At 35.5% G+C, this 16,823-nt stretch overlaps 1 protein-coding gene across 2 annotated transcripts in view; it reads left to right on the top strand.

The window, feature by feature from the left end:
- Window positions 1-8,997, top strand: part of Sema3a (semaphorin 3A) — a 201,761-nt gene extending 192,764 nt beyond the window's left edge. For both annotated transcript variants that reach the window (XM_028776066.1, XM_028776067.1), the window contains 2 exons: window positions 4,067-4,209; window positions 5,577-8,997. In XM_028776066.1, the coding sequence (XP_028631899.1) occupies window positions 4,067-4,209; window positions 5,577-6,032 (599 nt within the window). In that variant the 3' untranslated portion in view covers window positions 6,033-8,997. The remainder of the gene's footprint in view (window positions 1-4,066; window positions 4,210-5,576) is intronic.
- The last annotated feature ends 7,826 nt before the right edge of the window (window positions 8,998-16,823 follow it).

A 16,823-nucleotide genomic window follows, 5' to 3' on the forward strand; every position in this document is an offset into this window, starting at 1 on the left:
ATCACTCAGTCATGTACTAAGGACAATTTCACCTCATGGAAGATGCATCATGGAGTCACCAACATACAATTTAAGAAAAAAAATTATTTAGAAGTTATAACTTCACATATTCCATAAGTACATGAATCCTTATAATACATTGAAAATAGTTTATAATCATTTTTCTTTTACTAAAGCAAAAATAAGGTAAAGAAAAATGCCAATGAAGAAATACAGGCAAACTTACAGAAAAAAAAAAGGCTTCCATGTAGTGAGAACACATTTACTGAGATGCCATGGGTATATTATTCATTTGTCTGATGATGTTCCCTAAGATAGTGGAGAAGGAAGTAGAATCAGAATTCATTTTTTACTAGGCAGTTGTTATCAAAGAATCTTAGTAATTCCTAAAACAGGAAATAACATTTCCCAAAGGTGGACATACAAAAACCACTGCAGCACAGCATGCTCAACACTCAGAATGTTGTGGCATAAATACAGTAAGCAGCACCAGAATGTGCTGCTATGGGCCCCGTCAGCATCCACTGAGTTCTATATCCGACACAGCTTTGATAAAATAAATTATACATTAACACTGTATGCTATAGGACAGCAGCTCTCAGGTCAGTTCCTGTTTGATCTAGAGCTAAATTTCAGATTATACTTATCCTGAATAAGAAGGACTTTTCTATCTTTCAGAAAATGAACCGTAGTCTTCAGGATTCAGTAAGGCCTTTGACTCAAATGGAGTAACTGTGACCTCAGTATATTCTATGAAAGTGTGCTGCTGTTACAAATTACTAGTGTGTACAAAAATAGATAGTAATCAAAATATCCAGTATGGTGGGAAGATATCAATGGAAATAATATTTTCCTTGTTTATACATTTTTGGGAGATCAAAGATGGACAGAAATGGTGAAGGAAGGATTGGGAGGTTGAAGCAGGTCACTGTGTCTTCATTTTTCCTGTGCTGTCCAACATTTTTTGCATGTAGTTGAGGAAGCAAAATCAAGACAGATAATGGATGTTTTTATTGCTTTCTAATCATGATGTTCAAAATGTTTACACAGTAAGCTGTCAGATATAAAGTGAAATAAATACAAATGTGACAATGTCATTGTATTTGAGTATTGTAGTATAGCCACCTACATGAAAGTTCTGGTCCTAAGTTAGAGGCTGATAATGGTACACAGATCCTACTACAGAGAGTTTAACAGAAACAACTGAACTAGACAGAAATTTAGTCTTCATATTTCTGGCTGATGCAGCAAGATCAATCTAACAGCACAAAATAGAAGAATCTGTAACCAAATAAATGCAGTAGGACATCTGTGTGCTGTTTGTGATTTATGGCTATTAGAAAAGAAAATTTGCCCTCACTGGTTACTAGCTAGAAGATGTTTCTCTTTCTTTTTGTTTGGAGAACAGGGAGAAAAGGTCAACTCAATAGAAAAAGAGTCCTTAAGGTATTTGTGAGAGTGGTTATCAAAGCAAACTAGGTAAAGGCACCAAGCCTATGGACCAAAGTAACCACAGGCTGTTTTCTTGCTAAGGCACTAAGAATTCATGATTCTTTTTCTTAAAGAGAATCATAACATAGTAATAAATTCTCTGTTAAATCATACATCATTTTGTATGAGACTTAACTATAAAAGAGAATAAGATGAGTTGTTTTATAAAGATAAGGAAATATCAGTCATTAAGATGACTTTTTTATTGCTACTTGAGAAAGTATTGTTCCTACTGTAAAAGAGTAACTGAACGTGTTTTCCAGCAGTATCAGGAGTATTTGCTTTAATTGGCAATGAAACAAGTCAGACCATGATTTTAAAAAGTATTTTGATTAGTTCTTTGAGAATTTTATATGTTGTGTTTTGATGCTATTAGATTTTTTTTTTATTTTGTGTGCATGAGCACTTTGTCTGAATGTATATATGTGTATTCTACAAGTGTAATACCCACAGAGGCTATAAGACAGCACCAGATCTCCCAGACCAAACAGTTGTTAGCTGTTATATGGGTGCCAAATCTGGGGCTTTCTGTAAGAATAGCAAGGGCTCTCAACTGCTGAGCCATCTCTCTAGTCATAGATACCCACCTCTAGCAAAGAACTTTTCTATTATTCAAGTCACATTGGTCTTAGCTATGTGTCAGCAAACTCACATCTTACAGTTCAATGGAAAAGTCTTTCATTATTATAGATACCAGCATGAGAGTAAGCCATATTTGTCTCCTTACCTATGTATCCACAAAAGCACATGTCGACTAATGATTTCATCATTATAAATACCAATATGAGAGTATTTGTCCTAGAGGACATGGCTAGAAACAAAAATTTAGTAAGATTTTCTGTCATCATGGTGTCACATATATTGCAATTCAAGAATCTGAGACAGAATGAACAAAATCTTTCCAAGTGTTCAAGGATTTCTTGATCAAGCAAGTTTAACTGTCGAGAAATAATAGAAAATATATTTACTATAAACACTATTGACTTCCATGGCAAACCTCACTCTTTATTCATGGTAGATTGTGAGCCACAGATTGTTCTGGCTCTGCTGCACATAGCAATTCAATGCTCCTCTTACCAAGGGACAGATGTCTTACAATATAGCACAGAGACGGGTAGAGGGGAAAAGGCCTGTCCCAATCATTATAGAAGTTGGTATCTGCATATGCATATACACACAAATGCAAATGTGTGTCTGTGTGTGGACATACAAGATAAAGAATGTGATACAGAATCAATTATTGCTGTTTATTTCTTTGTTATTTTCAGGTATTGATATTTAATAAGGGATAGATATGTCTCAGTATCAGAAGAGTTTTCATCCCCAACTAGGACAATTGACAACCAGGCAATCAGGCTAAGGCATTTAGAATGGTCATGTGGTAGAAGTCACTGCAGCTCAGGGAGAGTTGTCAGTGGGAAGCATAGGCTACACCAGAGACTGGAATAGAAACAGTTTTCAAAAGCTTTAAACCTAGCATAAGCAAATCCTATTGCGTATGACAGACAAAAGTACTAAGTTGATTAAGACAAGAGTAAAGCTGTCAAAGTGAAGCCAAGGGGAAGAGAAAACAGTTTTAAAATTAAGATCCTAGCTGAATTTGAAGGCGAAAGCAGAAATTTTTCATCTGTCTACACTGTCAGCTCTCTGTGCATGTGAAAATATATTTATTATTTTCTAAATTAATTTAATGAGTTCCAGATTGTTCAGGATGTCATAATGGAAACAGGATTACACAAGATAACACAGAGTTTTGTTCTCTCACTAAGTTTTACCTAGCCTCTCTGTGTCATGCTTTTGATCTGAACTGTGTTTCAGTGACCACATTGAAGGAGGTTACATAAAGGGTAAAATAATAGAAACTTAATCAGGAAACAGATTTTTGTATTGCTGCATTTTATTATGTGCTCCTGCAATGGTCCATAGCCCAACTCTGGAAAATAACAAAGGGTATGTCATTTTAAAATAAGAACAATTGAAACCATATTGCATTGTAATTATATGAGTTTCTCCTGAGCCATCCCAAACATTTCACACCAGTTGGACTTCAGGACAAACTTGTGAATTATTTAGGGTTTATTGGTGGGGGTATAAACATCTCCTAAACTCTACCTTCTGCAAAGGGCTAAATAAATATTGGTAGGTAAGTTTAATTTTACAGTTGGAAAACAAATACAAAGCAGCAATCTAACCTCTCAGAAATTGCTCCTTTCTGCATAATTCTAGACTGCTAGAAAAGTAGGTTAAGCAAGGGGTGGGCGGGGGTAAAGGGGCTCCATGCATCTGAGCGTCATAGTACAAAGACTCAAGGTTGTTTGTAGTGAACATGAACAGATCTGTTCATGTTGTGTTACTTGGTTGCAGACGAAACTCTGCATATATAGCCCAAACCAAAATGAATAATCTATTGATGCAAGTATTTGTGGTCTGTAATCCTTGACATATTTACTATCTTTAATCAATTTGAAAAATGACTTTGAAGTAGGCAACAATTTATCATCTGAATTTCAAAATTAATACATTAGAAAATGGAAGTTACTAACATTTTCCCATTTAACTTCTTATCATTGGCTAGATAATCATCATGGGCACAGCCTCGAAGAGAGAATCATCTATGGAGTAGAAAACAGTAGTACATTCTTGGAATGCAGTCCAAAGTCACAGAGAGCCTTGGTATATTGGCAATTTCAGAGGCGAAATGAAGATCGAAAAGAGGAGGTACAGGATATCAGTTGACTGAATTGTTTCTATCTGGTAGACGTATTGTCACTCCAGTGTCATTGACATGGAAGAAGGAAAGTACTGATTGCTCCAACATGCTGCTGAACCAAACAGTAGCTTCTTAGACAAGTACTCAGTGTGGGCTGTGTGTATACAGTCGATATATGCTATGAGAAATAGCATACATTGGTAAGAGCTGTAGCCCAGGAAGCACTTGGAGCACATATTTTAGAGTAATTATTTCTTGCCTTGGTTTAGTTATGAAGCACTTGTGTTACCTACGTTTGTGCAGTAAGAAAAAAACCAAGCCTTCCTTGGTAATTTTAGTGTTTCCTGACTGATTTCTTTGAAACCTTTTGTCTTCCACAAATGAGAATTTGGAAGAAAATAGAGTAGTTGATTTAGAGTGAAGAAGTTGAGTCCCACCATCATGTTTGATATTAACTATTAAAACAACGTCAAGATCTCTTTCCTCAATAGATATATTCCCTTGACAATTGTGACAACTTCTACTAAGAAAATCAGAGAAAATCCAACACTTTGATTACTTATAAGTATGAAATAAAGGTAACCAAATTGTTTCATTCACTTGTCAAAATCATTAAATACAGATAATTTTACAAATACAATGTGAATACGAAAGTAAAAGCAACCCTAGTTAGTTTTTGTTGTTTGGTTTGGTTGTTTGTTGCTGTTTTTGTTGTAATTGTTTTTTGAAATGTTAAGCAATTTTCAACAGTAGGATTATATTATAAAAATATAAACTTGTTTTATGCATTTGATAGGTTATGCTTTCTGAGTTTTCTATTATAAACCCTACTCAAAGAAAACATGAGACTATATATATCGCAGAGTGTACCCTGATATTCTGTCACACGCAAGACCTTATAAACTGATAAATCATTCACTAAACCTAAAATATAAGCTGTTTTCTTCTTTTGGTTCAAATGGTGACATTTTATTTTGTTCTTCAGAAATTATATTATAAATTAATTGTAATACACTGTTTTCTAGCATTGTGTTCATCTATTTCCCATTTCATTCTCTAATATTGACTTCATGTCATATTTATACACTTACTTTCAAATTCAAGTGTACCTTCACTCTTCCCTCCAGTTATGTTGAATATTTTTAATGATTATAAGATATTCTATAAAAACAGCGATATTGTAGAAATTTTTAAATGGATATATAAAACAACTGGCAGACACTATAGCTCTTGTCCAAACATAGACTTTTTTATTTTAACTTAAAAATGTTAATTTCTAAAACCTACCTCGACTGATATCTAAGTTCCTCTAACCAGATGGCAGATCTTGCATTTCTATTAAATCCGCATGCCTTCCTCTGCCTTTTTCTGATAGATCAGAGTGGGTGATCATATCATCAGGACAGAACAAGGGCTCCTGCTTCGTAGCCTGCAGAAGAAGGATTCAGGCAATTACCTGTGTCACGCTGTGGAGCACGGATTCATGCAAACTCTACTTAAGGTGACCCTGGAAGTCATCGACACAGAACATTTGGAAGAACTTCTTCATAAAGATGACGATGGAGATGGCTCTAAGACCAAAGACATGTCGAGCAGCATGACGCCCAGCCAGAAGGTCTGGTACAGAGACTTCATGCAGCTCATCAACCACCCCAACCTGAACACAATGGACGAGTTCTGTGAACAAGTGTGGAAAAGGGACCGAAAGCAACGCCGACAAAGACCGGGGCACTCCCAAGGGAGCAGCAACAAGTGGAAGCACATGCAGGAGAGCAAGAAAGGTAGAAACAGGAGGACCCACGAGTTTGAGAGGGCACCCAGAAGTGTCTGAGCTGCGCCACCTCCCAAAACCTCAAACAAGTACAAACTTGCTTAGATAATAACTGGAAAAAAATGCAATACTCATGAACATTTCATGGCATTATGTGGATGTTTACAATGGTGGGAAGTTCAACCAAGTTCCACCAATTTAAGTCAGTGAGGAACTTTCCCAGCAGGCTTTCTTCAGACTACCAATGCCTGACAGAGATCACAAGTGAGCGTAGATGTTCACGTCCGCTGACTTAGGGTTTCCTCTGAGAGTTCATTTTGCTTTCTTCTTTGCCTGAGAAATAAAAAATGTCATTCGCCATACTGCCATCAAAAGGAGAAAAACTGCATCAGCAAAGCCATTTTATTGAAGCAAGAGTTGAAAATAAACTGCATGGATTTAGTAAGCAGATGAATATTCCAAACCGTGATTGGATTCAAGGATGTTTTGTCTACCAGCACTCGTGTTTGTATGTACTGGAGGAGTGAAATGAGGAGAACGTAACTGAGTGAAATAGTCTGTGGAGATATAAAAACATAAACCATCCATCATCCAGAAGAGTAATGGAGTACACTGATCTACTACTGATGTCTTCTTTCAGCTTTGATCTAAAGATGTATTTTATTAAAGCTATAATTTAAATGTACCATGGCAAATATGCAGTAAAGATTAGCTGTGTTTTAAGCTAGAGTAGGCTTTGTCTTGCACTTACCATGCTATATCGTTTGTTTAATAATTCCAACTGTGTGCTGCTTTGTTCACGTTGTGTTTTCAGTTCTGGAAGAGGCAATATATCACTTCAGATCCATACTCACTATTAACTATTACTTAGTGACACCAAGAATTATGTTCTTCTCCTTTAAAGAAACCAAACAGATAGAAGGTTATCACCCTGACTTGTAAAGGTATTATCTAAGTTAACTCTCACATACATAATGTTTTTAGCCAGCCAAAAAAATTAAGACAGCACAAAAGAGAAGAAAACAGTCATTAGAGGCATCCTAAAGGATCAAGAGCAAAAATAAAAGAGCCGTGTGTCTCACAAAAAGAACATTGTCTTAACAGAGTGTTAATAAAACTTTTTTTACTGTCAATTTGAATATTTGCATGATTTGTGAGGCATAGGACTCTCATGATTCCACATCCCACTAAAGATTCTAGTTTCAGTCATTTAATGATTTCTGAAACAGAGAGAGAGATCAGTGACATTCAGAACACATTCTAACAACAACAAAATGACACATTTCTCAAGCATTTCTTTGTGAATCAGCTAAATTTTAATCCACCCTGTATAATGCAATTATTTGTATGAGGTGTTTTTATCTCAATGAGAGTGAATTTATAAACTATCACCAGATCATGCACTTCACTTAGAAAGTGCAAAATTCTTTGTTTTATGGGTAAAGTGTAAGATAACACAAAATATTTCAGAATGTATACCCTTTAATGGTTGGAGATGATATCCTAAGAATCACTGAGTTCAAATGCTTAATAATTTCGACATTAAAGAACAGTTCATTGGTGCTACATGCTTCACTTCAGGAATTCCTCCTTCAATCCTTCAGCATGCCCAGAATGCAAAGTAAATATCTTCTTGCTAATTAATGAAGTGACGTTCATATTTTAACTCTAATTGTCTCCTAATTCTAATTAACTCAGCATTAACTTCTCACCTCGACTACACCAAATTGTCATTCCCTCTCACTGAAATATTTCACAGATGGAAGCTTGTGTTTCAGTTTTAATGATTATTTAAATAAACAATTTGTTGACATTTCTTTCAAATAAAAGCCTAAAATCATTCTACATCTGATTTTAGGCTCCTTGACTAACATGGTGTTGCTTTTGGAAATACATCCTCAAAGGCAAGCTGAATTGATGAATTATTTCAAGATCATACTCTGAACAGACAAAATGTCAGGATTAAGTCAGAGACAGAGACATGCTCCAAATAAGCCATTCTCTCATTTAGTAAGGTCTTAACTGTCCAAACATTTGATGTTATGTTTCATTCTAAATTTGCAGCTGATACAAGTATATTTGCAATTACATAGCGCTCCCATTTTTTTTCTAGCTCTTAACAATAAAGGACCTAATGGAATGAAGGTTGTATGCTAACTTTATGGATGCCTTTCAAACTCTGAATGCATTTTGTTTAGCACTATGAAATAGCAATAGAAAATGGCTAAGGTTTCAATTAAAAGTGTAACAAACAAACAAACAAATATATTGACATGTCTCAATCAATCACCATGTCTAAGTTTTCAAAGATCTAACTTGCAAATAAATCAATAAATGATTGAATAAATTGTATGACAGTTATAACCTGTCATTGCGTATTGAGAGAGGACAGTTTGCACGAAGAAGAATAAATGTCCCATTTACTAAGTAATTTAGCTGGACTTTGGCATATGCATGTATCATCACAGGTAAGACCTGAGTACGAGATGCCTGTGACCTTAAGCAAATTACCACAGCAGTCTTACAATAATCTCAAGTTGAAAAAGACACATCACCGTGGAGAGAGCAGGCCCCGCTGATAGCAAATGTAAAGTGTAAATGCATGCAGATGCACACTTATTCCTTCTTTTATGTATAATTTAGTGATTTATAATGGTGTATGTTTAATATTTTTGCTACCTACACATTAGACAAAGAGGTGTAAATAATTTTGAAAAGAGTAGAAAGATCATTGTAAAATACAAGTTTCTATAGATGCTCCATTCCAGTTGGTTCACCATCATCCTCGAGTGCAAGATTTCCCATACAAGTGATGCGGTGGCTTATGTACTACTTAAGGGCAGAGAGGCTGTGCACCTCCATGAGCATGCTTTTTGCCAGGTCGTAAATTGTTCCGTATCTGTATTTATCATTGCATTTCAGATGGGAACTAGAGAACTGGAGAGAAAAATGTAATGATACTGCTGCTGTAAATTATTCCTTTTAGCATGTATTAGTTGTGCTAAATATACATTTCTTCAAAATATTTGAATTCAGATGTCTTTACTGTTCCCTGTAACATATGGTATTGAGGAATATAAGCCTCAAAACCTTCAAGAACCAGAGTCAGGGAGCTACATAGTTAGCTACCAGATTTCTTCCTTGTAGTATTCTGTAAACTGTGTTTTATATTTATAGTGATGATATGAATTTTTATGCCCTTTAAATTAAATGTTGTTCTCTTTATATCATACTTGGAAAGAAAACACAGGGATCAAAGTCTTTAGTCAACAGATTATGATGTGGAACATCATAATTCAAGATCAATACAGATTCCAGATGACTGGCATCCAGAGGCCTGCCCTGAAGCTCATGGGCAAGCATTACTTTAACATGGATTTATTAGTGTAATGTTTTCAAGTCTTTCTCTTATGAATTACTATTTTAATTTGATGAAAGTCTGTCAGGGTTTTGGGCTTCAAAGACATATTTGACAAACAAGTCTTAACACTTATAACAACATGATAGACACAAACTGGTCAGATGCTAAAGAATCCAATGCTTTTAATTTTAACTTGGTAGTAATTATTTAAGGTCAATGTTAATGTTCATAGTATATCTTTCCTTAAAGAAGAAAACATTATTTTCAAATGTATGCAAATCCTATTAGTTTTATTTTAAAAACTTTTCTATACTAGTTAATTCAAGAATCATACATTTGTACTGTAATAGATAACGACAAAGCCAAAGTGAAGGAGAGAAGGGTGCTGCAGAAATGGGTTTTCTTATAACTGGTCAATTTCCTGATCAACCTAACCAAAGAAAAACATTATTTCTTCATTTCAAACACCAAAGTGCACAGAAACAGGCTATGGTATAAGTAAAACCAAACCAATACAAGAGGGATGATTTTAAGCTATGATATTGGGCGCCAGATGTGACAGCACCAGCCTACAATTCCAAAAGGTGGACAAGGCAAGAGGATTGTGGGTGGGAAGTCCACCCAAGCTAACTAATGGAACCCTACCTCAAACCAACAAAACAGTCAAAAAGAAAATAATGTATATCTTCTAGCTATTTTGTCACTCAAAACTAGGCTTCAATCCATTCAAGTCTTATGGACAGATCATAATTGTGAACTTGTGAGTGGTTGTGATGCTAAGATGAAGGTCATAAGGAAATGAACTGTGACAGGAGTTATCATCACCATGTGTAATAACCCTTTTCTCTTATAAATAGCCTTGCCCTGCTTACACTTTGCCTGCTACACTTATCACAGTGACGTAGTATACCTGCTATGTACATATTTCCTTTCTATATTGAGATTTACTTGAAGTCAAGACCTTTATTTTGTTTGTGATATGGTCACTTGTAGCTCAGGCTGGCCTTGAACTCACTCTACAGCCAAAAGGATGATTTTGAGTCTAATCATCCTGACCTACCTCCTGAGTGCTCAAACATGCACCACCCTTCTCCAACAGGGTTGTTGTCCAGTTGGTTTTCTTGCTGGTGCCTTGTACGATGCCAAGTAAAGCTAGAGTTCGGCAAATCATTGCTGAATAAAACACGTTGTAATGTGCTAAGTGCCAAACTAAAGGTCCCAGTGTAAATGCTGTCACTCACAAGGAAGGGAGGAACTAAGGTTTGAGGAGAGTCCTAGAGAGTTTCAAAGAAGTGACATGACTTGAACTATCAGTTGGATTTTCCTATGAAGAAAAGCACCTCTAGGTAGAAGAAATACAACTAAGAAGGGAACAATGAAAATTTCTATTTTCTTGCCAGAAGATAAGTATTCCAAATGAATGGAGCTCAAGTGTTCATTCAACAAAACAAACAAACAAACAAACAAAATATCACACCTTTAAGTCAAAAGTTTCTAAGTTTGAATTATTGTCCTCTGGATTTCAGCCTCATTGTTATCCCTGGCATATATAACTCTATGTCCGGTATGTTCTGCTCTGGGTTTCAGCCTCGTTGCTATCCCTGGTGTATATAACTCTATGTCCGGTATGTTTTGCTCTGGGTTTCAGGCACGTTGCTATCCCTGGTGTATATAACTCTATGTCCAGTATGTTTTGTTACTTCCTCTACACATCCCTTAGCTTCCTCCATTTTTTTTTCCCTTTCCTTTTGACAAGAGTTTTTTTCTTCACATAATATATCTCCAATTACAGTTTCCTCTTCATCTCTTCCTCCAAGTTTCTCCCCACACCCTTTCTCCTATAGGGATCCACTCCCTTTCTGTCTTTCATTAGAAAACAAACAAGCTTCTAAGGAATAATAAGAAAATTAAATTAAATAAGATAAAACAATCTAATGAGTGGGTCACTGTTTCTTCTGCCTTCTTTTTGGATATTTTCCTTCTGTTTATTTCATCTAACTCCAATGTCTTAATTTCCTTAATATTGACCTCATTTCTCTCTTCTCAGTGGAGGCTGTACTGATGGACAATGACACTATAGCCATTCAAAGTATTTTCTGCCAGAATATTTTCTGTAGTTTTATTTAAATTGATGTTATTTATTTACATCCCAAATTCAACAGCCCTCCTGGTCCTCCCTCATAGGATTCCTCTCGGCACTCTCCCACCTTCATCTCTGCGAGAGTGTCCCCTCCTGTATCTCCCCATCCTGGTGCATCAAGTATCTGCAGGACTAGGCACATCCTCCCCACTGAGGCCAGACAAGGGAGCCCTCTGCTTCATATGTGCCTGAGTCTCAGATGAGCCAGTGTGTGCTCTTTGGTTGGTAGCTCAGTCTTTGGGAGCTCTCAAGGGTTCAGGTTAGTTGAAACTTTTGGTCTTCCTGTGGGGTTATTGTTGCCTTCCAGACCTTTAATCCTTCCCCTAACTCTTCCATAGGGGTCCCCAACCTCTATCCAATGTTTGGTGGTGAGTATATGCATCTAGCTCGGTCTGCTGCTGGTTAGAGCTGCTCAGAGGACAGCCATGCTAGGCTGCTGTCTGCAAGCACACAGCATCACTAATAGTGTCAGAGATTGATGCCTGCTCGTGAGATGAGTTCCAAGTTGAGGGATCCCAGTCACTGCTTGGCCTTTCCTTCAGTCTCTGCTCCATCTTAGTCCCTGCATTTCTTTTAGCCAGAAACAATTTGGGGTCAAAAGTTTTGTAGGTGGATTGGTCACCATGTGTCAGCTAGAATTTTGAGTTCCACAGAGCGAGTGGCAGAAAGATATGGACTTCTTTGTTTAACCCCTCTGTGCAACAACTAAGTTCAAATGACAATTTCTGTTGTGCTCATCTATCTGTAATGTTGGAAAATGTGGCCTTGATATCCATCTAAGCCTCACTAGTTAGCAGTATGGCTGCTATAAAAATACCTTTCAAGTATGAAATCTGTATTTATTCAAGTAGTAATTCAGGAGTAATGTCAGGCAAGCACATGTGATTAAAGGCAAAGATATATATTTTTAAAAATACAAAAGTAGAAATAAAAATAAAAGTCTTAGGTTCATTTTGAGTTTGTCAACTGCACCCTATTATATTAAATTGTCACTATTATTTTGATAGAACAAAATGTATCTTATTTCTTTTGATCTTTTCGTGACATGAATAGATATAATGTTTATTTATATAGAACATAAACAAAAATCCTCATAAATATGTTCAAGCCATCACAAGATAATTTTGAAGGTTTAATTCATCCCCATTCTCTTTGTAAGCTTCGTTAAGCATTAGACACCAGTAAAAGCATTTTAAATCCATGTTGCTTGTGTAGCCTATTTCTTAATGGTTTGTTTATCTTGTTGATAGCTAAATCTAGAATAGTTTAAACTTTTAAAAGACAAACTTGTTTCAAATCTAAACAGCTTTCCTACTTTTGTTGACATTTTTAAAGGAATTTATATTGCCGGGGGGGGGGGGTGTGCTTCCCAAGATTCCAAAAGAGAATGACATTTTTATCATCAAATTATTCATGCAATGATTCAACCTATTGCCAAATAAAATCACACATCAATTTAGCCCTTAGTCTTTGTACACTTTTACATACATTCCTATCAAACCTGAACTAATCTAGGTATTCCATTTGAATTTTTTTAATCTACTTGCTATGAACAAACTCACTGGATATGTTCATTTTTAAGGTACTTTGAACATAATGACAAGTCCATTGAAGTTATTCAATTGTATTTGGTTGGAGTTAAGTGAGTGAAATTATCATCTAGTAATTACTACATAGAATAAGAAAAAACTTGATATCTATATGAAGAAGTGTACTATTAATGGCTATACTGAACATTTCCATTTATTAAAGGTATTCACTCAAATGCCTAAGTGTATACAGATACCAAAAGTATTGTGTTTACATCTAAATAGTTATTTACTCATTTGGCATTGAAATATGCCATACTTAAGGATTCTCTTTTAGTTTCATAGCAAAATTTGTAAAGCACAGAACAAATACCTCAGATTATAACAGCTGTTACCAGTACATCTTCTTGTCATCTTTGAATACTGAAATATAGACATGGTGATTCTTTTCATATTTTGTCTCCTATGCTCTTCTTTGTCACTTAACACCTCTTTAAAAAAAAAAAACTATCCTGTCAGGTAGGTATGTATTTATTATTGAGAAGTATTCATAAACTTTAAAGAAAATATCTGCATTCTATAAAATTATCTGAGTGGGTTGATAATATACCCCAAAACTTAGATAAGCTGTTTTTAAAACATATTACAGATTATTATAATTTAATTTTACATTATTGAGTAATCTCAAAATAACTAGACATTCAGAAGCACTAATATACACTCTGATGAGGTGACTGCTTGGTGAGGTAATAGATTTTGACATCACTTCACTACAACAAAGGTGTTTTTAGAATATACTTTGAAGTTTCCTCTACAAAGTAGAAAATGTGTATCAATGCATCTTTCAAGGAAAGAAATTAATGTACAAATTTCCTTACATTTAAAACAAGGCCAGTTTGATTGTCATTTGATCCAATTATAAGAGAACACTTTGATGTCCTTGATCTATGCTGCCACAGAAAACCATGTTGATGTTCATGATGTCCATGCTGCCGCTATCTGGCAAGAATCCTTCTTTTGCCATGATATTGATGGCTATAGAGTCATAACTGAGAATGAGAGGCATTGAAGAGCAATTGAGACCAATGAAGAGAGTTAGGACTCAGATGAAAGTGAGCAAAGGCTCAAACCACTTTTGCTTTGTGTGAGTGGTTAGTGTATGTTCCATGCCCTGAGGAAAAGAGATGAGAGACCATTGTCATGAGTGAGTGCTTCACACCACAGCTCATCCGTCTTCATTTCATGACCAACACAAGAATAAATGTTGAGGAAAAAGTAGTTCCTGAGAATCAACTTACAGTAAAATGAGAAACCAAATGTTCACCACATTTTGTCAAAGACAAGACTTACCATCTTTGTAGTCATTGTTATAAGAATAGTAACAGAAATTTAAAACATACAACATACTGTTTTCACTATCAGGTGTGTTAGTTTTATTATTCCAGCCAATCATTAAAAATGAGCTAGAGGTCTTATTTTTATCAGTAAACAAAATAAGCTAGATATTTGTTAAATAACCACTTCATTCCCACACAAAAAAAGCAATGGAAATAAGTTCCTGGCCAGGTTATGGTTCATGATTATCTGTGTACCTTGAAAGATAACAGGGTATTTTAAATATAATTTTGGGGACAAGAGAAAAGTAATGTCAAATAGTCTTAGGGGATGTAGAAGTAAATGGGTTCTGGGCTAACTGAGCAAGACAGGAAAACTGACTCTCTTATTGAAATGGAAGAGATCAAATATAAAGAAGCCAGAGGGTAGCACTAGGTTTTGGAGACCAGCACCTGGTTTAAGTGTCAGCTCGATCCTTTTCTTGTTGATTCCTTTGGATAATTTTCTATATACTTTCCAGCTCTTTCATCTGTAAAGTGGATTTCTAATTTCTGTCTGTAAACAAGATAATTGATGGAAGTCATGAAATGAAGACGGATGAGCACTGATGTTAAGCACCCACTCATGACAATGGTCTCTCTTCTCTTTTCCTCAGAGCATGGAACACACACTAATGACAATGATCTCCATTTGATTCTCTGCTTTAGTCTTCTGGAAAAAGATGGTCCCCCTAGTTCCCAAGAAAGCTGTTCTGGGATATGGACAGAACACTCTCTCTTCATGGCCAGCTTGTCTTGCTCACTCTCTTGAACCTGTGATTTTCCCTGTTTCTTTTCCAAAGCAGAACTCATAGAGTAACAATCTTCTCCCTTACATAGTAATGTTCATTTCCATAGCTCATGTCTTAGTTATGCTAAGATCCTGTCTTCATTTTTCAAGTAAATTTGGTTTGTTATTTGATGTTGAGTAACTATTAATTTCTTATGTAGTTTTATAAGTTCATATTTGCAAAATCAAAGGGAAACTTTTATGTCACTTTATTGAATAATTTATATTGATAGCTTGTGTACATTGGTATAATTTTTATATAGGTAAAAATATAAAGCATACTAAATTAAGCAAGGTTTATATTTTAAAATATGGTATACATATCTGAGCAATTGCAAAATGTTAATAAAGAACTTACAAAAGCTGAATCAAAATTGAAAAAAATTCTCTAGCATAAAAGATATTATACTTTTTAACAATATACTTCATAGAGAAATATGCTAGAACAGGCATTTACTCAAAATTTCTAAACTACATATCAAAGGAGAAGCACCATAATTCACACCCAGAAAGATAATAATTTATGCAAAACACTCCCTTTAAAGATGAAAAGAAGCTTGACACATCCAAACCCTGCCACGCCAGGGATAAACACCAGAAACAAAACATATGTGTTGTGGGAGGCAAAAAATCAAATGCAACTATGACACAGTCCAGATGCTAAAAGTTTCAGAGAAAACTGACGGACTTCAAGGTCTGTAAGGAAAAAATACAAGTTCCAAAAGTGTGAACACTGATTGCCTTCAATTATTTGGTAATGCTTTTGAAATAATTGCCTTTTGTTTGAAGTATCGTCATCTTTCAGCTTTAACTATCTTGGAAATTGATAAAAAGCAGCTTAAGGAGATGAAACAACAATGCAGACTTTGAAGTATAATCATTCCTTTCCCAGGAACTTTAAGAGAGCATTTGGTCAGGTCCACAGGAAAGGCTATTGTGTAATTTAGAAAATCTGGAACAGTCAGAGAGAATAAGAGCTAAACACAAATATTTCTTGCTATCTATAACTGAGCAGAACACATTAAAGTAAAAAATTTAATGGGCAGCACACACATTCCTAGTAGGCAATGTGGAAAAAGAAGGGTCAGCTATTTTAAGGGTAGGATCTGCTCTCTCTCCTATCCAGCACTAGACTCTGTTTCTTGGTGTTTTCTGGGAAAGCTTTATGATGAAATCATGTGCACATAATGTACAACACTCTTTATTGTGTGCTCGCTTTTCAGTCATTTAGACACACAATGACATAAAGTATTTACCATGACATTCAGAAATTGATATTCCAATCCTCAACATAAAAAGTTAAGAGAATAATGAACAGAATATACTAATTCTTATTAGACTAGAAAGAAAAAAATAGAGTCCTGGGAAGCAAGAGAAGATGTGTTGATCTTCAAAGGAAAGAAAAACATGAGAGGTACAGGGATGTCAGAATTTTATTATCAGTGTTAATTCTTGACTCCCATCCTCATCGCTGTTTCCCTTCTGCAAATTCTAGTATCCATTGCTGTTACTTTTGTCAGGTGTCCACTAAGTCTGGGAAACTAAACCCTATTGATAAAAGTATGGAACACTGACCCTGGCACCAACTGGGAGTTCACAATTGTTATACCCATCTTAACTGTCAGAATCAGAACTCATATAGCTTAGCACCTGTAATA

Source organism: Grammomys surdaster, unplaced genomic scaffold (genome assembly GCF_004785775.1).
Source record: "Grammomys surdaster isolate TR1022 unplaced genomic scaffold, NIH_TR_1.0 264, whole genome shotgun sequence".
Taxonomy (NCBI): Eukaryota; Metazoa; Chordata; class Mammalia; order Rodentia; family Muridae; genus Grammomys; species Grammomys surdaster.